The 24,907-nt window shown below is 40.3% G+C and overlaps 1 protein-coding gene across 4 annotated transcripts in view; it reads right to left on the minus strand.

The window, feature by feature from the left end:
- ATRNL1 (attractin like 1) overlaps positions 1-24,907 on the minus strand; it is a 1,099,511-nt gene that overhangs the window by 586,218 nt on the left and 488,386 nt on the right. For all 4 annotated transcript variants that reach the window (XM_084633632.1, XM_084633634.1, XM_084633633.1 and 1 more), the window contains exon 22: positions 10,758-10,810. In XM_084633632.1, coding sequence (XP_084489758.1) covers positions 10,758-10,810 — 53 coding nt within the window. The remainder of the gene's footprint in view (positions 1-10,757; positions 10,811-24,907) is intronic.

The following is a 24,907-nucleotide window of genomic DNA, read 5'->3' on the forward strand; positions in this document are numbered from 1 at the left end:
TATGTCCAAGGTGCGTTTCTTCAGTGTTGGTCAGATTATTGCATGTTTGAAGAAGGAATAGAAGACTCCTTCTCTGAATGAAATTATGACTATTTTGGTCAGGAGTGGCAACAGTTATTCAGGATGCTGTTTCAAAAGCCAAGAAAGGCGTCCAATATCCTGTACCAAACTGACCAATTCCTGATGGCTAGATTGAGGGACGGATGGAGACAGTTGACATTTTACCCATTTATATATTTTTAAAAGCAAATTATATAACTAACCATAGTTCGGAAGTTTTGTTTTGCTTGATGTGACTTTTATGCAAACGAATAATGTAATTTCCGTATAACCATTAACTTAAAGTTATGGTTAACACACCATGCCCTGAGCAGTAGCAGATACCGGTCAAAGAGTTGTACAAAACTTGGCAGCTCCAGCTGGATATCTGAGGGTATCTGGGGTGGTACATGGGTAAGTGCCCCCTGGGGCTCTTGGTACAGCTAGGTAGGAAGTGTGGGGGCTCTCGGAGTTTAGGTGGCTCATAGGGAATAGAGGGTGCTGGGACTGTTGGAGAGCAGAGGCCACTAGGAGGGAGTAGGAAATTTAGGGGCAATGGTTTTCAGGAAGACTGAGAGATCTGGGGTTCCTTGGGGTTAGAGGGCTACAAGTGGGGAGTGGGTCCTGGAACTCCCAGGAGGCAAAGACTCATAGGAGGCTACTGAGCCCCCTGGGGGTGCGGGGGCACTAAAGGGTGCTAAACATGCTGAGGCTGCTGGCTGACAGGGGGCTGTTCAAGCAGCTGGGGTTGGGTTGCTGGGGTGGTTACACTAGTGGGAGCCAGATGTGGCTGACCATAGGGGAGGAGGAAGGGAGCCTAAGGCCATGATGGGACCCCTCATCTTGCACTGCTAAAATTGAATTCTCTTCCAGTCACTAAGGCCATCTCCAGGCTGCTCATTCTTTGCCCTAATCTATCATGGGGAGCAGGGAGAAGCAGAATCTGGCTCCCTGTTCAGCAAGTACCACAGTGACCTCTGACAGACAAAAGACAACTGAAGGCAAATGCCTGCTGCTTTCCTGCCTCAGCTGGCTTGTGAGATGCCAGTTGAGTCACGACAAAGCATGACAGGGGTGCCGGATGCCTGACACTTGGCAGCCCTGCATATTTGATTATATCCATATGCTTCCAGCCTGTGTATGTTGCTTATCTTCTTAGGTCTCAATTCTGCAACATGCTGTGCCAGTATAGCATTCCGAGGACTTCAGTGGGTGTCAGTGAGGACGCTGCAGAGTGGCCGTGAACTGCAAGATCTGGGCCTTAAACTGTAGGCCTTTGGGGCCAGGGAGCATGTTTTAACAGAGTTTGTAATGCGCCTAGAGCAATAGGACTCCAACCCTGAGAAAGGCCTCTGGGCAATACTGTTGTATAAATACTGAACACAGTAACGACAATGCCTGGTAAAATAAACTATATGCCACTAATGTTCACAGGATCAGCCTGTTGGGAGTAAGATTTCACAAGACATTATATTAAGGGCTCAATCCAGCAAAGTGCTGAGAACCCCTGTGAGGTTCTGAGTGTACTTAATTTCCATTACATTTAAAGAAAACTGAGGGTCACTAAAGACTTTATAGGAGTGTTCAGCAGCATACAGGATCAAGGCATGAGGCCTCAATTCAGGAAAGTATTCCTATTCGGGATAGCACTTACACACATGCTTAAAGATAAAGTTAAGCACATACACAGGTGCGGTTCTGAAGAGGGATGAATGAAAGTATATGTTTAAGAGCTTTACTGAATCGAGGTCCTTTAAACTACTAGTGCTTTTCACTTCCATCCATTAACTTTGGAATACTATCAATAAAGCAATCAAGTTTGCATGGAAGGTTTATTCCTTAAGACCAAGCTGCTTATTGCTCTTGGATTTCTGTTTAGTGTTTTCCCCCTCAATATTTACTTCACCTTTGTACAATAATCATTCTTTTGCTTTAACAAACAGGAATAATACCTCATCACAGCAAGAACAAGCAGAAAGGAGAATATATATATTGAAGGAGAAAGCTATTATACAGACACACAAATCTTAGAGAGTAGCAAATGGAACATATAAAAATACTGGTTACATACATGTCTTCAAAAAAAATAAAGTGATCTTTTATTCCAAAATGCCATTATGGTAAAGTGATATTTTAAAATATTTATCTAATTTACTTAGACAATCTCTCTCTCTCTCTCTATATATATATATATACACATAGAGAGAGAGAGAGAGAGAGATACTATTAACTGCAAATTGTTATGGAAATCTTAGGTAAATTATTCAAAAATTAATAGGAACATATTTAGTTTTTTCTACTATAATGTATTACCCATTAGCTGTAAGAAACAAAGCATCTATTTCATTTAAGTCCTTGCAGCTTCCTTATTATCACCAGATTAGATAATGTTGAAAGTGTTTACAACTAATAGATTTTAAATTATTAAAATTGTTAAAAGACTTATCAATCCAAAACCACAAGATCTTTAAATTTTTTTTAAATTTGACAGAAGACAAATAGCTCCAGTGAGTTAAAGGTGAAAGGCTATCTTGGATATAGCACAATTTGTCTCAGACAAAAAGATTTATAGACCCAAGCTGCTATAGGATAGTAAGGAATAAGGTCTTTCTTGGAGGTGTCTGAGGTATACAAATCTTATTACTGTCATTTATTTTCCATCTCTTATATTTTTAACTGCATTTATTTTTAAAGGACAAAATAAATTTTTATGCACCTACCCAAAATGTATGCATAAAGAAATAAACTCTCTGTGTATAGTACTTTTTAACTGTACAAACCTCTCCAGTGCTGTTTATCTAGATTTGCCTTTAGATAGTTAATAAAATAAATGGATACAAAAATTTAACCCTTCAAAAATTGGAATTTCTATTTTTTAAATAAGAACAAATTTTGCTGTGTAAATATTGAATTTTTGCATTTGCTTTTGTTTGATCAAGAATACTGTAGGACACAATTTTACTCTGCATTTTCAATTACGTCTATGACATGAAAACTGCAACCTCTACTAACAGTACCTTGGAAACCAGGTATTTGAGAATAAACCTCAACTGAGAGATCTTACACTTGAACTTCAGCTTTTCTGTGAGAAACATGACACTTTTTAATAACTGGCAAAAGAAGTAAACAGTTTCCAGACCTAATGATCTGCCCAAACGACAGTACAGTCAGAACTGTGTTCAGCTGCTGTGAATCACAGAATCATAGGATTGGAAGGAACCTCAAGAGGTCAACTAGTCCAGTCCCCTGCACTCATGGCAGGACTAAGTATTATCTAGACCATCCCTGACAGGGGGTTGTTTAACCTGCTCTTAAAAATCTCCAATGATGGAGATTTTACAACCTCGGTAGGCAATTTGTTCCACTGCTTAACCAGCTTAACAATTAGGAAGTTTTTCCTAATGTCTAACCTAAACTGCCCTTGCAGCAGTTTAAGCCCATTGCTTCTTGTCCTATCCTCAGAGGTTAGCAAGAACAATTTTTCTCCCTCTTCCTTGTAACAACCTTTTTATGTACTTGAAAACAGTTATATGCCCTCACAGTCTTCTCTTCTCTAAATTAACAAACCTAATTTTTTCAATCTTTCCACATAGGTCATGTTTTCTAGACCTTTAATTATTTTTGTTGCTCTTCTCTTGACTTTCTCCAATTTGTCTACATCTTTCCTGAAATGTGGCACGCAGAACTGGACACAATACTCCAGTTGAGGCCTAATCAGCATGGAGTAGAGCGGAAGAATTACTTCTTGTGTCTTGCTTACAAAACCCCTGCTAACACATCCCAGAATGATGTTTGCTTTTGCAATAGTGATACACCGTTCACTCACGTTTAGCTTGTGATCCACTATGACCCCCAGATTCCTTAAAACAGTACTCCATCCCAGGTAGTCATTTTCAATTCTGTATGTGTGTAACTGATTGCTCCTTCCGAAGTGGAAGTGCATTTGTCCTGATTGAATTTCATCCTATTAATTCAGACGATTTCTCCAGTTTGTCCAGATCATTTTGAATTTTAATGCTATCCTCCAAAGAACTTACAATTGCTCCCAGCTTGGTATCGTGTGCAAGCTTTATAAGTGTACTCTCTATGCCATTATCTGAATCATTGATGAAGATATTGAACTAAACAGTACCCAGAACTGATCCCTGTGGGACCCCTCTCAATATGCCCTTCCAGCTTGACTGTGAACCACTGATAACTACTCTCTGGGAACTGTTTTCCGAACAGTTATGCACCCACCCACCTTTTAATAGATCCATCAAGGTTGTATTTCCCTAGTTTGTTCAAGAGAAGATCATAGAATCATAGAAATGTAGTACTGGAAGGGACCTCAACAGGTCATCTAGTCCAGTCACCTCACTGAGGCAGGACTATGTATTATCTAATATCTATTCCTGACAGGTGTTTCTCTAATCTGTTCTTAACAATCTCCATTGAGAGAGATTCCACAACCATCCTAGGTAATTTGTACCAGTGCTTAACTACCCTGACAGTTAGGAAGCTGTCAAGGTTCCTCCCCCACTCTGAACTCTAGGGTACAGATGTGGGGACCTGCATGAAAAACCTCCTAAGCTTATCTTTACCAGCTTAGGTCAAAACTTCCCCAAGGTACAAAATATTCCACCCTTTGTCCTTGGATTGGCCGCTACCACCACCAAACTAATACTGGTTACTGGGGAAGAGCTGTTTGGACGCGTCTTTCCCCCCAAAATACTTCCCAAAACCTTGCACCCCACTTCCTGGACAAGGTTTGGTAAAAAGCCTCACCAATTTGCCTAGGTGACTACAGACCCAGACCCTTGGATCTTAAGAACAATGAACAATCCTCCCAACACTTGCACCCCCCCCCTTTCCTGGGAAATGTTGGATAAAAAGCCTCACCAATTTGCATAAGTGACCACAGACCCAAACCCTTGGATCTGAGAACAATGAAAAAGCATTCAGTTTTCTTACAAGAAGACTTTTAATAAAAATAGAAGTAAATAGAAATAAAGAAATCCCCCCTGTAAAATCAGGATGGTGGATACCTTACAGGGTAATTAGATTCAAAACATAGAGAACCCCTCTAGGCAAAACCTTAAGTTACAAAAAAGATACACAGACAGAAATAGTTATTCTATTCAGCACAGTTCTTTTCTCAGCCATTTAAAGAAATCATAATCTAACACGTACCTAGCTAGATTACTTACTAAAAGTTCTAAGACTCCATTCCTGGTCTATCCCCGGCCAAGACCCAGCATACAGACAGACACACAGACCCTTTGTTTCTCTCCCTCCTCCCAGCTTTTGAAAGTATCTTGTCTCCTCATTGGTCATTTTGGTCAGGTGCCAGCGAGGTCACCTTTAGCTTCTTAACCCTTTTCAGGTGAGAGGAGCTTTCCCCTGGCCAGGAGGGATTTCAAAGGGGTTTACCCTTCCCTTTATATTTATGACAGAAGCCTTTCCTAACATCTAACCTAAATCTCCTTTCCTGCAATTTAAGCCCATTACTTCTTGTCCTCAGTGGTTAAGAAGAACAGTTTATCACCCTTCTCTTTATAAGAACCTTTTACATACTTAGAATCATAGAATCATAGAATATCATGGTTGGAAGGGACCTCAGGAGGTCATCTAGTTCAACTCCCTGCTCAAAGCAGACCAATCCCCAACTAAATCATCCCAGCCAGGGCTTTGTCAAGCCTGACCTTAAAAACTTCTAAGGAAGGTGATTCCACCACATCCCTAGGTAACACATTCTAGTGTTTCACCATCCTCCTAGTGAAAAAGTTTTTCCTAATATCCAACCTAAATCTCCCCCACTGCAACTTGAGACCATTACTCCTTGTTCTGTCATCTGCTACCACTGAGAACAGTCTAGAGCTATCCTCTTTGGAACCCCCTTTCAGGTAGTTGAAAGCAGCTATCAAAGCCCCCCTCATTCTTCTCTTCCGCAGACTAAACAATCCCAGTTCCCTCAGCCTCTCCTCATAAGTCATGTGCCCCAGCCCCCTAATCATTTTTGTTGCCCTCCGCTGGACTCTCTCCAATTTTTCCACATCCTTCTTGTAGTGTGGGGCCCAAAACTGGACACAGTACTCCAGATGAGGCCTCACCAATGTCGAATAGAGGGGAACGATCACATCCCTCGATCTGCTGGCAATGCCCCTACTTATAAAGCCTAAAATGCCATTGGCCTTCTTGGCAACAACGGCACACTGTTGACTCATATCCAGCTTCTCGTCCACTGTAAGCCCTAGGTCTTTTTCTGCAGAACTGCTGCCTAGCCGTTCGGTCCCTAGTCTGTAGCGGTGCATGGGATTCTTCCGTCCTAAGTGCAGGATTCTGCACTTGTCCTTGTTGAACCTCATCAGATTTCTTTTGGCCCAATCCTCCAATTTGTCTAGGTCCCTCTGTATCCTATCCCTACCTTCCAGCGTATCTACCACTCCTCCCAGTTTAGTGTCATCTGCAAACTTGCTGAGGGTGCAATCCACACCATCCTCCAGATCATTAGTGAAGGTACTGAACAAAACCGGCCCCAGGACTGACCCTTGGGGCACTCCACTTGATACCGGCTGCCAACTAGACATGGAGCCATTGATCACTACCCATTGGGCCCAACAATCTATCCAGCTTTCTATCCACCTTATAATCCATTCATCCAGCCCATACTACTTTAACTTACTGGCAAGAATACCATGGGAGACCGCGTCAAAAGCTTTGCTAAAGTCAAGGAACAACAGGTCCACTGCTTTCCCCTCATCCACAAAGCCAGTTATCTTGCTATAGAGGCAATTAGATTAGTCAGGCATGACTTGACCTTGGTGAATCCATGCTGACTGTTCCTGCTCACTTTCCTCTCATGTAAGTGCTTCAGGATTGATTCCTTGAGGACCTGCTCCATGATTTTTCCAGGGACTGAGGTGAGGCTGACTGGCCTGTAGTTCCCAGGATCCTCCTTCTTCCCTTTTTTAAAGATTGGCACTACATTAGCCTTTTTCCAGTCGTCTGGGACCTCCCCCAATCATCATGAGTTTTCAAAGATAATGGCCAATGGCTCTGCAATCACATCCACCAACTCCTTTAGCACTCTCGGATGCAACGCATCCGGCCCCATGGACTTGTGCTCGTCCAGATTTTCTAAATGGTCCCGAACCACTTCTTTCTTCACAGAGGGCTGGTCACCTCCTTCCCATGCTGTGCTGCCCAGTGCAGTAGTCTGGGAGCTGACCTTGTTCATGAAGACAGAGGCAAAAAAAAGCATTTAGTACATTAGCTTTTTGCACATCCTCTGTCACTAGGTTGCCTCCCTCATTCAGTAAGGGGCCTCACTTTCCTTGACTTTCTTCTTGTTGCTAACATACCTAAAGAAACCCTTCTTGTTACTCTTAACATCTCTTGCTCACTGCAACTCCAGGTGTGATTTGGCCTTCCTGTTTTCACTCCTGCATGCCTGAGCAATATTTTTATACTCCTCCCTGGTCATTTGTCCAATCTTCCACTTCTTGTAAGCTTCTTTTTTGTGTTTAAGATCAGCAAGGATTTCACTGTTAAGCCAAGCTGGTCGCCTGCCATATTTACTATTCTTTCTACACATCGTGATGGTTTGTCCCTGTAACCTCAATAAGGATTCTTTAAAATATAGCCAGCTGTCCTGGACTCCTTTCCTCCTCATGTTATTCTCCCAGGGGATCCTGCCCATCAGTTCCCTGAGGGAGTCAAAGTCTGCTTTTCTGAAGTCCGTATTCTGCTACTCTCCTTTCTTCCTTGTGTCAGGATCCTGAAATCGACCATTTCATGGTCACTGCCTCCCAGGTTCCCATCCACTTTTGCTTCCCCTACTAATTCTTCCTGCTTTGTGAGCAGCAGGTCAAGAAGAGCTCTGCCCCTAGTTGGTTCCTCCAGCACTGCATCATGCAAGACAGTATCAAAAGCCTTAATAAAGTCAACATATACCACATCTACCACTTCTCCTCATCCACTAGGCTGGTTACCCTGTCAAAGAAAGCTATTAGGTTAGTTTGACATGATTTGTTCTTGACAAATCCATGCTGATTGTTACTTATCACATTATTATCTTATAGGTCGGTGCAAAATTAAGCAACTCCTTTTCTTAATTATTTGCTACATTATTTTTCCAGGTACTAAAGTTAAGCTGACTGGTATGTAATTCCCAGGGTTGTCCTTACTTCCCTTTTTATAGATTGGCACTACATTTTGCCCTTTCCGGTCCTCTGGAATCTCTCCTGTCTTCCATGACTTTTCAAAGATAATTGTGAATGTCTCAGATATCTACTCAGTCAGGTCCTTGAGTATTCTAGGATGTATTTCAGCAGACCCTGGTGACTTGAAGACATCTAAGTTGTCTAAGTAATTTTAACTTATTCTTTCCCTATCATAGCCTCTGATCCTACCTTATTTTCACTAGCATTCACTATGTTAGACATTCAATCGCTACTAACCTGGGGCCACTGGACAATCAAGGTGCTATAGGAGCATTCAAGGAAGACAAGGCCATTGTGGAGAAACTAAATGAATTCTTTGCATCAGTTTTCACTGCAGAGGATATGAGGAAGATTCCCATAACTGAGTCATTTTTAATCTCAGAAACACTAACTTTGATATGTTACCTATTACTTACATCATCCTCTATACCAGATGACTGGAAGATAGCTAATGTAAGACCAATTTTTTAAAAAGGCTGTAGAGGCAATTCTGGCAATTATAGGCCTTAACCCTCACTTCAGTACCAGGCAAACTGGTTGAAATTATAGTAAAGAACAGAATTATCAGACACACAGATGAACACATTAAAAAAGTCAAATTGACTCTTCCCCAGCATAAAGAGAAATCATGTCTCACCAATCTATTCAAATATTTTAAGGATGTCAATGAGCATGTGCACAAGGGTGATCCAGTTAGAGTATACTTGGACTATCAAAAAGGTTTTGAGAAGGTCCCCCACCAAAGGCTCTTCAACAACATAACCAGGGTGGGAATAAATGGTCAGTTTTCACAATGGAAAGTGATAAGTAGCAGGATCCCCCAAAGATCTGTACTGGGACCTGTGCTGCTCAACATATTCATAAATGATCTGGAAAAGGAGGTGAACAGTGAGGTAGCAAAAAGTCAAGGAAGTCTAAAGCTGAATGTGAAGAGTTACAAAGGGATTTCACAAAACTGGGTGACTGGGCAATACACTGGCAGATGAATTCAGTATAGACAAACACAAAGTAATGCACATTGGAAACAATCCTAATTATACCTATAAAATAACGGGGTCTAACTAAGCTGTTACCACTCAAGAAAGATCTTGGAGTCACTGTGGACAGTTCTCTAAAAACATCTGCTCAATGTACAGCAGTAGTCAAAATAGCTAAGTGAATGTTAGGAATCATCAGGAAAGGGATCAATAATAAGAGAAAATACAATAATGTCACTATATAAATACATTGTACGGCCAAACCTGGAGTACTGCATGCAGTTCTGATGGTCTCATCTCAAAAATGATATATTAAAATTGGAAAAGGTACAGAGAGAAGGGCAACATAAATTATTCAGGGTATTAAAGACCTTATATAAAATGGAAAGGAGTATTTGTGGCACCTTAGAGACTAACAAATTTATTTGAGCACAAGCTTTCGTGAGCTACAGCTCACTTCACCGGATGCATGCAGTGGAAAATACAGTGGGGAGATTTTATATACACAGAGAACATGAAACAATGGATGTTACCATACACACCGTAACAAGAGTGATCAGGTACCTGTAGCTCACCAAGGTGCCACAGGTACTCCTTTTCTTTTTGCGGATACAGACTAACACGGCTGCTACTCTGAAACCTATATAAAAAGACTGGGACTCTTCAGCATAGAAAAGAGATGACCAAGGGGCGATATGATAGAGGTCTATAAAATCAAGAAAGGTGTGGAGAAAGTGAATAGTAGTGTTATTTACCCCTTTACGTAACACAAGAACCAGGGGACACTAAATGAAATTAATAGGCAACAGGTTTAAAACAAACACAAGGATATACTTGTGCACATAATGAACAGTCCACCTGTGGAACTCATTGCTAGGGAATGTTGTGAAGGTCAAGAGTATAACTTATTCAAAAAAGAATAAGTAATTTCATGGAGGATAGGTCCATTAATGGATATTAGCCAGGATGGTCAGGGATGCAAACCTAAGCTCTGGGTGTCCCTAAACCTCTGAGTGGAACCTTTGAAGTATCTTGCACTGACCACTGTCAGAAAACAGGATCTTGGGCTACACGGACCATTGGTCTGACCCAGTAGAGCCATTCTTATGGTTTTACGTATTGCCCACTGGGGATCTTGCTATAGTACTGCCCTCTCCACTTCCCTACCATGAGTTGTGGTTTAAAAGCCACGATATAGTCATATTCCCTCTTTGGGCTGACTGAGCTCTTGCATGTTGATCTAGAGTGTATGATGCAAGGGTTTAGCTGTTCATTCAGGCCTTTGCCTGAGGGAGCAAGTTTCAATGTGTTCAGTTTCAGCTGCAATATTGAGGGGACTTGCCTAGTTCTTGGTGTTTTAAATAAATTCACAAGTACCTAGAGAGGCCTGAATGGGCATTTTCTTTATACATCAAAAAATAAATATCCACCAAGCATTCTGTCTAATTTGTTTTAGAGTGGAAAGACACCCACTATTTTATGTGTATACAGTGCTTAATTTGTGAGATTAGAGAAAATGAAACATTTAAATACTCACAGTAACACGTTCCCCTGAGTGGATTTCCAAGGTACCTATTTTCAGAGTCACAGCTGCAGAAATAAAAATGAACTGAATTACTATTAAACACATTTTATAATTTTAATACAACATTAGAGTGAACATTTTTTCCCCAAATGTAAGGGGACAGTTTTGACTTATTAGAGGTGGGGATAAGTAAATGTTGAAGACATTTGATATAAGATAGTTCCAAACAAATGAAACAGCACTGTCTTTAGCTATGTATTAAATTCACAGGTAATTTGAGATCTGGAATGTATATACTGAGAAGTTAAGATGAGAGTTCAAAATCTTCAAAATTGTTACATCGTTCATTTTGTTTTGTTCTACAGCAGTAATATACTATACAGTTATTCTTTGTTAACATGCATAGTTTCAGCCAAATAGTCTAAAACCCAAAAACAATAAAACCATTTTTTTAAATAATCTGTTTTAAAACAACACTGGCAGAGGCAAAATAAAGAAAATGCTATGGTCCCTTTCAAAATTCATATCCTGTTTGCTATATCTGCTGTAAATTACAGCTATCATCACCTCCCCTTCATGTTCTCCATAACTCACTTCTTAGCATGGCAGAAATGGGGGGAATGGCCATTTTTGGTGTGGTTACACACAGTGTAGGGATGTAGGATACAAATAATAAATGAGATTGTTCAAAAAACATTTATGAATATTCTTAGTCATAACTTTTATGTTTATTTCACTGCTAATGTATAACCAACATCTACTCAGATGTATGCAGTCACAATTCAAATACATCTCGAGAAATAGACTTTTCTAGAAAAATACAGAACCCGAAGAACTACACTATGGCTTTAGGTTACAGCCCAGAGGAAGTGGTGGACACCCTTCAGCTGCACCATTCTGCCCAAGCTCCTGTTATGCTGAAGGGGGTAAGAGTAATTTGCAACACCCCTTTTTGGGGTGCAGCATACTCCCCCATGTACCCAGCTAGCTCTGCTAACCAGCAGAGACTGCTACACAGAGGAAGAAGCCACGATTTTACCTGCTCCCTGCCACTAACCACCCATTTCCCACCCACCTGCTCCCAGAGGGTAACATCTGTGGCAGAGCCCCTGCACTACACTGAGCACCAGGAACCAAAATCCAAGAGACCTTAACCTAACTGTGAAAAGCTCCATTTCAGCTCCCTGTTCTGCTAAGTGACTCTCTTCCATTTATGCCCAGTCTAGCCCTTAAGCAGTTGAAAATATACAGTGCTCCTACTACCACTGCTCCAGAAGTCTCAATGCCTCGTTTGTTTCCTGTCACGTGACCCAATGTACATGGAATGCCTTCAAGTCACCTTCCTCATAGCATTCAAATCCCTCCTGGAATATTATTTCTGCCATCTTGCCTGTGAGAAGTAGGGGAATAAAAAATGGAGCTGTCCAGATGTGTTCTTGCCTTACTACATAACCATGACCTCTTATTACTGTTACTCTTCCTCTTTTCTCTGTTTATCGTTTTCACTTATTTTGCAGTTCAATTGTGAGCTCTTAGAGTGGGCAGAAACTATATTTTTGTTTGTGTTAGGTGTCAAATTCATTTTTGGAGCACTGAGAAAATCATTATGATTAATTACAATTTACAACAATAATAATTAAATGAGTAAGAACATGAAACAAAACGCAGAATTCCCTAATGTCTCTAAACAGATCCTCATAGTCAAAGCGTGTTGCAACCAGCCTTTCATTGATTAATTTCTTGAAGTAGTTACTTGTATTGCTAAATAAGATGGAGCAGTAGCTATTGTGTAGGTGACAAGGCATGTCAATGCCAGAAGTTGAAAAATATCCCTGTCCTATTTATAAAATAAGTTGTTCTCTTCAGCTTTATAACTCTTATGAAATAACCTACAGAATTTCATAGTGATTAAATGAATAAGACTATAAGAAATTACTCTAAAAACCTACATAATTTAATAGAAAATGATAACCTTTCTCTTGGTTTATGAACCATTCCACAGAATTCTCTAGCAGAGTTATAATTTTCTATTAAATTGTATAGGATGGTTCAGAAAACCAAGAGAAAGGTTATCATTTTCTATTGTCTATAGAATGTTTTCCCTATGGGAAGGTCTGGATCAGTCATTGTCATTTTTTGTGTTTCATTGCTTTGTGCTCTTCAAGAAACTTTGGTTGCAAGAGAATGTTGCATTAGATTTATTTTATTTATGAGCAATATTGAAAAACTGCTTAACTTAGATGTCATATCATCTAGCAATTTCCTGAATCTGGAGTATACTCTAATTATAACAGCTTAACTCCTAAGAGAAAAACAATTTAAGTTTTAATTTTCTCAAGTTTGTTTTGCTGTTGATCTCCTTAATAGTTCTCACACATAATATTTGGTTGTTATTGTACTCATTTTATTCAAATATGGGGGAAAATACCAGTGAGTCTTTGTTACAACATCATAGAAGAAAATAAGCATCAATGGCATTTACAACATAACTCGATTCTCCCATGGAATTAATGCAGCTTTTCAGAGTTTTGTCTATTATACTTTCCAACCAGCTTCATGTACCAAAGGAGAAGATAATAGCACCCATCGCCCTGAAAGAACTGTTGCAAATTACAGTTTAATGGCAAATTTCTCATTCTGTATAGCTAAAAACTTCCTAAAATTAGCACTCCAGGAAAAGTATTATGCTCGACACAGCATTCCAAAATTGTTATTTTTTGTTCATCTTCTCAGTAACCTCATCATTTATTAAGTGCATACATATTGTAGTACACACAAAAACAATGTTAAAACATTATTCATGTGACAAAGTCAAGCACTCAGTCAAGCATTATGCAACCTTGATTCAGCCCCCTTGTGTGTTCATTATTATACAGGCAGGCCTGCCGACAGGGGGGCAAAAGAGGCAATTGCCCAGAACCCCACCCCCCCCAGGACCTCCCGCCAGCAGCGGGCCCCACCGATCAGCTTGTTCCCATCCCCCCTAGTGCTGCTGTCACCCACTGCTGTCAACTGTTTGGTGGCCTGCCGGAGGCACTGGGGGGAGGGGGAGGAGCAGGGGATGGGAAGAGGTGGGGTGGACCTCTTGAGCACAGCCCAAGCTGGGTGGGGAGCGGAAGCTGCCTCCTCCCCAGCCAGGCTCTCTCAGGCAGCTCCTGGGGAGGGCTGCAGAGCAGAGATTGGGAGGGGCCAGCATTAAAAGCAGCTACCTCCTGCTCCTGGCCTGGGCTTCTGCTGCCAGGGAGAATGGCGGGAAGGGGGGCAGGTGCAGCAGGAGGACAAAGCAGCCTCTCCACCCCACCCCCTGCAGGTAACATGGGGTGGGAGAGCACGGTGGCCCTGGGCTGGGCACAGAGGGGACTACAGGTGACCTGCCCTTTAAATCATGCCCCCGCACTCTGGGGAGGCACCAGTTGTATATGGGGTGCCCTCAGGAAAGGGGTGGGGGGAAGGAGCCTAGGATGGAGCAGGGTGGGGCGGGTGTCAAGCACCCCCCAGGAAATCTGGAAGTCAGCGGCTATGTTCCTAGGTGTGCACGGGGTGGTACTGGCGGCAGCAAAGGCAGCCAGGCGGACATGTGGAAGCCCAGGCCGTGCCGGAAGAGTGTGCCCAGCAGTGCAGCCGGCAGCTAACTGGGCACCAGTGGGGACCCATTGACTGTTCTACCCTGGGACCCAGAATTCCTGTCGGCAAACCTGATCAGATATATTTTCCACAGGACCCCTGCTTCAATCAGTGGCCAGGCTGGACCTGCTCTGGCAATGAATCAGGGATGGGCAGTGAAAAAGACTGTTGTCTATAGAACCCCTTCCTCAACTGATTTAGTTGGGGATTGGTCATGCTTTGAGCAGGGGGTTGGACTAGATGACCTCCTGAGGTCCCTTCTAAACATTATATTCTATGATTTGCTGAAAAAATTTCTTCATGTGGCATCACACTGACACCCAGATGGTTAATCAGACCCCACTACATAGACCTCTGCCACTTGAAGTAACATAGTAACTGATAGCAACAGTAGGGTGTCAGCCTCTATGTGGACTAGCACTAGAAGGGGATGAGACTCTTTGCTTGCCAAATGGTTTCAGTTAATTGCTGAGAGCAGGGGGAATGGTGAGATTCCTCCTCTACACAGCCTCTGTGCCAGCAGGAGGGTCACAGAGAGTGTGAGAGTAACAGACTCCCTCTTCTCAGTTCCAGTACTTGGCCCTTTTCCAGCCTGGAAAAGCCGCAAACAGGCATTCCAGGCAAAGTCCGGCTTAACCCCTATAGCTCTGTGTTGGCGCATGCTCAATCACTTAGGTAGGATGTGTGAGAGAATGGGGCAAACTCAGTTGCTCTCTGTGGAACTGAAGTGGAAGGCTCAAGTGAAGTCTGGTCAAAACTAGAGCTGTGAGAGGCTCAAGAATGCTCAGTTTGAATAGAATCTTCAAGAGTTTCCCTGCTAAAAATCAAAGGAGTTTCCACTGAGCATGAGAGAAATATCATTTTTCGAAAACTGTTGTGGCCAAATCTTTGCAGATTTTTATGGGGATGGCATAAGGCGCATCCCTAACACAAAGTCCACTCTCTGTCAAATGTTAACTTTTTGCTCCAAACATGAAGGTGCTAGAGATATTCAAAGAAAAAGTTTTAATTTTTTAACATGGGTACACCAATGTATTTTTCCCTGGCTTCATTTTTGAAAATGGCTGGACGATTTTGGCTCAAATTTTCCCAAAAAATTCAGTGAGAGGCAGATATCTTGCATAGAAAATTTATCTCAATTAAAGTTCTGACAAAATTATAAGCAACTGAAAACAGGGTCTTTATCATGGGCAGTGTCAGGCAACCTTAACAATAGAATCATAGGACTGGAAAGAACCTCAAGAGGTCATCTAGTCCAGTCCCCTGGATTCACAGCAGGAGTATTATCTAGACCATCCCTGACACGGGGTTACCTGCTCTTACAAATCTCCAATGATGGAGATTCCACAACTTCCCGAGGCAATTTATTCAAATGCTTAACCACCTTGACAGTTATGAATTTTTTCCGAATGTCCAACCTAATCCTCCCTTGCTGCACTTTAAGAACATTGCTTCTTGTCCTATCCTCAGAGGTTAATGACAACAATTTTTCTGCCTCTTCCTTGTAACAACCTTTTTATGTACTTGAAAACGGTTATGTCCCCTCTCAGTCTTCTCTTCTCCAGACTAAACAAACCCAATTTTTTTCAATCTTCCCACACAGGTCATGTTTTCTAGACCTTTAATCATTTTTGTTGCTTTTTTCTGGACTTTCTCCAATTTGTCTACATCTTTCCTGATATGTGGCACCCAGAACTGGATGCAATACTCCTGCTGAGGCCTAATCAGCATGGAGTAGAGCGGAAGAATTACTTCTTGTGTCTTGCTTACAAAACTCCTGCTAATACATCCCAGAATGATGTTTGCTTTCTTGGCAACAGTGTTACACTGTTGACTCATATTTAGCTAGGAAGCAGTACTGCAAAAATTTCCCATTTTGAATGTGTGCAAGTGATTGTTCCTTCCTAAGTGGACTACTTTGCATTTGTCCTTGTTGAATTTCACTCTATTTACTTCAGAACATTTCTCCAGTTTGTTCAGGTAATTTTGAATTTTAATCCTATCCTCCAAGAACTTGTAACTCCCCCCCCCCCCCCGCCAACTTGGTTTTGTCCACAAACTTTATAAGTATACTCTCTCTAAATCACTGACCGAGATATTAAACAGACCTATACCCAGAACTGGTCCCTGATGGACCCCATTTGAGATGCCCTTCCAGCATTACTGTGAACCACTGACCAACTACTCTCCGGGAATGGTTTTCCAACCTTATAGTAGCTCCATCTAGGTTGTATTTATCTAGTTTGTTTATAAGTCATCCATGCAAGATGGTATCAAAAGCCTTACTATAGTCAAGATATACCATGTCTATTGCTTCCTCCCATCCACAAGGCTTGTACCCTGTCAAAGAAAGCTATTAGTTGGTTTGACATGATTTGTTCCTGACAGATTCATGATGACTGTTACTTCTCACCTTGTTATCTTCTACCTGTTCGCAAATTGATTGCACGTTGATTGACTGTAGCTGGTGCTACAGGCATGCCTATAATAAAAACTCTCCACTCTCATGGAAAAGCCTGTGGGTGGATTTCAATGAATGAAATCTCCACAAGGATCCCTCCACTAAACTCCACCCTAACCATTTCAGCAGAAGAAATGTTTTCCCACCCACCTCAACCCCTGAAGAAAACATCTTGCCCTCAGATCTGCAATCTTCTGGCTCTGCTATGGCCTCTCCTCCTGGCTGCAAGGTAGCGTTAGATCCATGGAAGGGGGAAGCTCTACAGAAAATATACCACCAGACTGTGTTAACTTTTCTGCATAAACTCAAGGGGGCCAGACAAAGATGATGTATTTGTCCAGCCTTCAGCCCCAACCCCAGTCTACAATCTCTTCTATTTCCCCAAAACAGATACTGGAGCCATGGAAGGCTCTCCTCAATACATCGCTCTGGGGATGATGAGCAGAGGCAATAACAGTACTTTTTACTACTGTACTTGACCTTTCATCCAAAGATGGCAAAGCTCTTTAAGTAACTTGATTTCTCACATAGTCTCATAGCTTGAACATAGGCATATAAAATTACATCCAGTTTTTCGGAATATCTTTAAGTTGGCAATTTTGAAAAGAAGAGTTACGGCACAATGCTCTATTTATTTTCTTTTAAAATCGGAGCATTTTAAAGGATCTGCTTTTCCTTCTCTGTCATTAAGATTGTTCAAAATTGTCTATTGCAGTAGCAAGACTATATATTGTATAACAGGTATAATTACATGATGCAAGTTATTGTGAGTTAACAGGACATTTTTGATTGCTCTGGCCCTTATATGTTTCAATGATAGAATTAGATCACAAGTTAGGCAGTATTCAGAAAATACCATATTTTATATCTGAACACAAATGTCCTTGATTTTATAAAACAAAAAGGAAAAAAATATGGACTATTCAGCTTACACAGATTGAAATTCCTTGATCTGAATCTATGAGACTTAATGCTTTATAGAAAAAATATAATCAAAACCTTCTTAAATCTGAACAGTCTAGAAAGTTTCAAGATTCACATATAAGGTTGCCCACTTTAGGAATCACAATGATTTAAATGTTCACAACTTTGAAGTATTCTGACTACAATGCCTGTCCAAATGATCGTTTTTGTATTATACTGTTTTTATTATCTGCTGTCTCAGACTATGACCCTAAAAGTAAGCATTTTACATCTAGGAACCCGTTATTTGTTTGGTAAGACTCTGTACTGAACTGTTCTGTATTTACCTATAAAACTACACAAATAATAACTTCTTACTGTGAAATGAAGAGGTATTTAATTAGGGGATTCCTTCAAAAATTTAATCGTGAAAAATAATTCTGTGACAAAGCAAATGTATTATTTCTAAAAGGAAACTACTCAAAGTTTATTGAATTCCACATCAGTAAAGCATAATCTATCTATACTGCTCAATGGAAAATACTTTTTTTGGAATTCTCCTCTTTTTTCTTCAAATAATCTCTCTTATCAAATTTGTGTTAATGATCTTCTTTTTACTAATCCATGCTAACTATCCTTAATTAAATCTAGTATTTCCACATGTCAAATTATCCTGTCCTTGATTATGGACTTCTCACTCCCCAAGCATGCAGATCTTTTATTATAATTATTATTTGTGTTACAGTAGCAACTATAAGGCTCATTGTGCTAGCCATTTCTCACAAGCATCTAGTGAAACAATCACCCTGAATAATTTATAACCTAAATAGGCAAGACAGACAAGGGGTGAGAGAAGAAACACATTAAGTGAAGTGGCTTTCCCAGTGTCACAGAGCAGGTCAGAGACAGAAGCAGGCACAGAACCCAGGTCTCCCCATCCAGTGGCTTGTCTATCAGACCAAATTGCCTTCCACTAGCATGTAGTTGACTGGATCTTCATCGATTCCCATCCCAAAGATGTCATACAACATAACTTTGATGTAAATAAAAATAAATATATTAACCAAAAAAGCAAGTGCACATAACTTGAAAATATCCATACAGTCTGTCTAAAGCAATGTAAATATCAATGCTTACAGAGATGTTGAAAAAAGAGTGAATTATAAGAAAGAAAGAATTTGACTGCATTTTTAGTACTTAATGTTTTGCAATTTAATCTCACATAAGTATCCATTTTTGCCTCTAAGAACCATTAACTCCTGCAAACAGCTATAGAATTGACCTTCAACACTCCTGAAGGAAATATGACAATGCAATTTTACAGTTAGCCATTTTAGATGTTCTGGCATAATGCATGAAGAACTGATGTAATGCCTGTAATATAAAACCAAGCTAAGCAATGCATTGTACAGCAACAAAATATTTTGATATACTTCCTTTTTTGTGTGTGCCTATTTTCAGTTGAAAGATACCACTTAAATGTATAGTTTTTCAGTGCTGTAAAAAATGAATGAAATAGTTTTTTTTTAAAGTAACCTGCATTTATTTGTTCATAAGAATACATACTCTAGCCTCCAGTTCAAGTCTACCAAGTAGTTTGATACTCTTTGTACTGTTCTATTAAGCATGTGTATTGCTTTTTACAAGTCAAGAAATATGGTTTCAATTACAAAAGCCCTATTCCCTGAATTAATTCTATCATTATAGTACTTTAGTTATTACAGTAATTGTTTTGTACTTTTAAAAAAATCCAATATATTGTTTTGAATAGTATCTACTTTCAAATGCACTTACAGTATTTGGTTATACTTGACACATATAGTATATTTCAAATCTTTCAAGCAGGAATTACATTAGATACTTTATATATGCTATAGGACTATGATCGTTTGCTTTAAGTGGTAATAATGAATTATCAGTACTGCTCTGGCATGTTTCCAAAGATACATCTCCTATTTTCAAGGACAAAGGGAAGAATGTTTTAAACAGATTACTTACAAAATCTATGGTTTGTTCATTGACCTTTTGATTGCCTGTTATTTCCAGTTATTCTCTAACCCTTTCAATTCGTTTTGTGGTTAGGTATCACATTTGTTATTTTTGTTCTAACCAGTTATTTTGGTTCTTTTGAAGTTCCAAGTTGTGGTGTACCTGTTAAGTTTAAAAGCACATGAACTTAGGAAGCCCCCAGTGCCAACCTATTTCAATGCATCCTCTATGTTAAAGGTCGCAACCATATGTGGATCTTATGCTTTAGCTTATCATCATCTATCTACCTAAATGACAGCCAAAATATACTCTAATATAAACCTATAAACCTATTATAATAAAAACAAATAAGCAAACCCATAAGAAAAAAAGATATATAGGCAAGCAAGCAGGTTAGCCTTAGATGTATCTCATGAACCTGTTATGTACATCAGTTCATTGCAAGGACACTTCTGTGGTTGAATAATGTACCTGTAGTCAGAACTTCTCCTTAAACTGTATTTTCAGCTCCCCAAATACTTGGGGTTTTCCATTGGGCTGTTTATCTGTGCAAATTTTGTCTGTTCAAAGTTCCTAGGCCTCAGGCTTTATGCTAATTTTCTGAAGCCGATGTCTTACAGGATACAGGCCTGTAGGTTTCTTGCATTACTGCAGAATATAATGCAAAGCAATGAATATAATAAAGGCAAGCTAGCCTACTGGGCTACATTGTTTTAATTTATGAAAGCACCTATCATATTGTCTCTAGACACTTGATGGTTTAAATATAATCTTTTACTAAACTGCACTAGGCAGTGTACTGTGTCTATACTGTGTCCTATCATAAGCATGCTTCTATGCATGTTGATTGAATATCCCAAAAAAGTTGCACGAACACTGAAGACATTCAATTATTGCACGCTTTCAAGGAGTATAACTTAATAAAAACAAGTAAAGAGTCAGAATTTATTGCCTGTTTCCCAGCAACAAAAGGTGCACTGTCACACTACTGCTACTCTTCATACAATATAAGCTATGATTAATTTTACAATAGTGGCTTCTAGGATATTATGGATCAATAATAATGGTTGAAATGACTTCCCTGTGCAGGGGACCAGCACAAGTCCCATGCACCAAGCAAGCCCCAGTTAAGAAGTGCATGTAAATTGTGCTGGCCCTCTACACAGAGGTGAATTTCACCCAACCTGAACTAATACAGGATTTCTGAGGGGCTTCTGGATATGCCCATGGACTGATATGCCCATGGATATGCCCATGGATATGCCCATGGACTGATAGCAAAAAGTGAAATAACAGTCCTGAGGTCAGTTTATGCAGCACCAGGAGAATGCAGATATATTGAAATAACCTTGTGCAAGATAGTGCATAGGCGCATTGCCATATATGGGCCCATTTCACTCATTTTGTGAACCTTACACAAAAATGCCACATATCTCAAATGCCCATGCATAGTGAGTTCTCACCCTAGTTTGAGATTGGCACCTTTAGGTGGCATTTGCAAGTTAAGTTCTCTCTGAGTCTTTCAGCTAGACTCAGACTGTTGAACAAAATAGACAAGAAGTTTCCAGGGAGGGCCAAGTGAAGGGATCCATTTGAGTCTGATTGACTCATGGAAACTGGATATCTTCAGCCTAGGAGATCCATAAGCATCACCCCTTATGGCAACAACCCTCACCACCATCTTCCCCATATCTGACAGAACCTAAAACCAAGCTAGATTTACATCCTAGCTTTTTAAGCTCCTAGCATTTTCTTGGGGAAGAATCTTGACCAGGGTGGCAACCTTGTTCTATAGCTCCACCTGACCCATGATTAATGAAGGGCTGGTGACCCATATGAGAAGAGCTGCAACTGAAGAGTGGTAAACCCTTCATTCAAATGAATCCCACTGCCACAAATCAGGATTCTGGGACACAATACCATAAGTGTGGCTGTTTTTTCCTCTAGCCATGGCTGTGTTTAATCCCAAACCCTTGTAGTTTGGAGAAGATGGGAGATGTAGCTCACATCCTCCTCAGAGAGAATATTTTTTACTCAACTATCTTCCAAATGGACACAGTTTCTGTGACTCTCACAAACCATTATTACATGTTCAAAATACGTGGTGCAAGGTCTTGTTATCTGTATTACATATTGACTTCTCATTCCAATATCTTAATCATGGCTCTCAAATTCCTAGGCCACTTTTAATTCTAAATTAACTTTCTTGGACTGCTCCTGTAGAAACCCAGGGAAGGTAGGATTCTCCCCAGTGGAGATAATGCCGCAGTGTTTCTCAGTAGAAGAACAGTATTTGGCATCACATAATTCAGACAGATGAGACGTCTGGTTCTTCTGAGTCCAAACAGCAGGCTTCAGAAGGCTGATCCTCTGCTTCCCCACCCATACAGCTTGAATTGAAGCATCATCAGTGTTCCAGGAAGCACGGACACTGCATGCACGAGAGCCCTGAGTTTAAGAGGTAGTGGGAGTGCTGGCATCAAGACCGCAGTTTACCACACTGACAACACTGACTCTCTGGGTATAAGCACTGGCCTCAACAGAAAAAGTCCTCTGACTGCACAGAGAAATCCTACTTTTGCCAATGCAGAGTGACTGGGCCAGCTCAATGAGCAAACATTGATACCTAATTTCATTGACCACACCTCTGCTTCAAACACATGACTGCAAGTGGAGAAAATCCAGAGGTCTTGATCTAAAACTGCCTACATTTTGGCGCTTTGAAAGAAATGCAGTGAGGATCTACTGGCACTCTCTAAATGTCTTCTGCATCAGCCTCTTGCATGGACTCTAATAAACTGGTGCTCACTACCACTCAAATTCTCATGCCTCTTCAGAATCAATAAATCAATGCCTGGGGAAGCCCTCAGCTTCACCTGTAATACTGCAGGATGGGGAACTGCCTCACTGGGTTTACCAGAGGTGAAGTTGGGTCTGCACCAATGCACGTATTGTTGACACTGAGTCCTGGAACTCAGGGGTGTTTACACTTGTAAGCTCTCTAAGCCAGCCTCATTACTGGAGCTTCCCTGGTGAGCCTCAATGAGGGCTTGAAGGTGATTCCTCTTTTATCAATCCTCAGGATAACAGGCAAAGAGGTACTGGGTGTCTAGTGAAGAGTCTGAGCGTTGGCTGCAGTGGTACAGTAATCTGCAGGGATTTCTTTGCCGATTGTTGTCAGCAAAAAACTGGCTGAGTCATTGAGAGGAAAGAATTTACACTCACCTGGAGATTGTAGCACCACAGCCAGTAGGGGGCCTGGCTCACATTCCACTTTGCTTTCACACCTTTCAAAGATCAAGCTTACAAGCTTGAGTTCCACAAGCATCACACTAAGAAGCTAAAAATCAAATGTGAAAATTCTGTTCAGATGGTGTATTTGGTGAACAACAGTTTCTGTACACCTAATTCACAGACATATTATAAGGCTTAACCAATTGTCTGTGAAGAGCTTTGACAGTCTCAAACAGAAGATGTTATATAATGGCTAAATATTACTGGTTTTTTTCCCTAATTCCTTAATCTGTAATTTCTCTATGCTGAAGCAAGTAAACTAATAACCTACTTATGTGCATGTCACTGCTGTATCTAAAAGTCTCTTACCTGTATGACCATCGTACTCTATGGATCTCTACCTTTTGCATCCATATTTAATTTTGTCACCTCTTCGTTTTATTTCTGAGTCTATGAACAAACAAATTGGTCCTAATTCAAAACATGGAAGCACCTACCTGCTTACTTCTCTATATTCCAAGCTGCTTCCATTCACAAGCAACCTCTGTTTTAGATATCAAGACAGTTCTTTGTATCCCTCAAGCTAATGGTAATCTAAAAGTACCAGGATTAATGGTTTCAGATGGGACTTTTTAATAAAAGGATCAGGAAGATTATTTGTGTCTTCTTGTAAATGCATATAATTATGTCCTACAAACAGCATTTTTTTCAGTAGATTTTTTTTCAGTAGAACTCGTCTCCTATCTACTTAATTCACTAAAAAGGCCTAGATCAGCAAGACTTTCTTATACAGGCCAATTTCACTTACCAGTAATAAAATAAAAGATTCTAGCTATGTATATAGAATATCTATTTCCAGTTTTTCTTTATGCCATTCAAATGCAATTCCTCCAGGAAGGCACAGGATAAACAACATTACAAGGCTTTTAAATACTCTTTCAAGTTGCAATATTTCAAACACAAAGTAGTTGTTTTGCTTTGTGCAACAGAAAATAACTAAAGTAGGTGAGAAAAGAGCTCTGTTAGATAAATATATAATTCAATTAAACTGGTTAAGTGATAAAAAGACTGCCAGTTCTTATTAATTCTTTGGTATTCTATAGCCTCATCTTTGTCACAGGAACAAAACTAACTGTATCCATCATTGGGAACCATCTGAGTAAAAAATAGTTCAAGTGAGACTTTATGAATTAGAGAACAAATTGACTTCACATGCCAGTGGTTTGTTACCATTCATTTCTAATCTGGAAAATCCAATCTCCAATGTCCCACTGCATTTCTTTAGAAAAAGGAATTGCCTTACTTGTCAGTCTCCTTTCTCCATGAATGAAATGTCAGCTGATCTTGTAACATATATTTTGGGTCTACTATCAGTGACGGACAGAAGCTGTTAGATGTGTCAAGGCAACAGGGCAAGCCTTGGAAAAGGGGACATGCTCACCAACTTCCTATCACAGTTTGTTCTTCTAAAACAACAAAAATGACCGAAAGCCCCCTGTATTCACACCCTATGCACTACTGTAATAATCTTTTTACAAAATATGCCTTGCGAGGCATCATCTTAAAACTAATTACTTGCTGGTCAATATCATCATGGTGAAATGTATATAGCAACATTATATGTAAAGTTATAAATTCCCCCGTATGATGCTGTTAGCACATGTTCAAGCCCACACACCCCGACTAGGCAAAAGTTATTAAAACAGGTTCATCCTAAACGAAGGAACGTGGGTTTACCTCAATTTACATATAACTAGTAAACAGGGTGCTTGAGACAGCAAAGGGGGAAATAGCAGGAGACAAGGCAAATCTGCCTTGCAGCATACACATGGGAGCAGAAAGAGCATGGAGACACCTTCACTACTCCATGTCCCCACCTTTCCTGTTTGAAAAAAACTTTGCTTTGAGGGGTAATCCTGAGAAGAATCAACTTCAAAGGGTGATTGAACTA

Source organism: Lepidochelys olivacea, assembly GCF_965140295.1.
Source record: "Lepidochelys olivacea isolate rLepOli2 genome assembly, chromosome: 7".
In the NCBI taxonomy this organism is placed as follows: domain Eukaryota; kingdom Metazoa; phylum Chordata; order Testudines; family Cheloniidae; genus Lepidochelys; species Lepidochelys olivacea.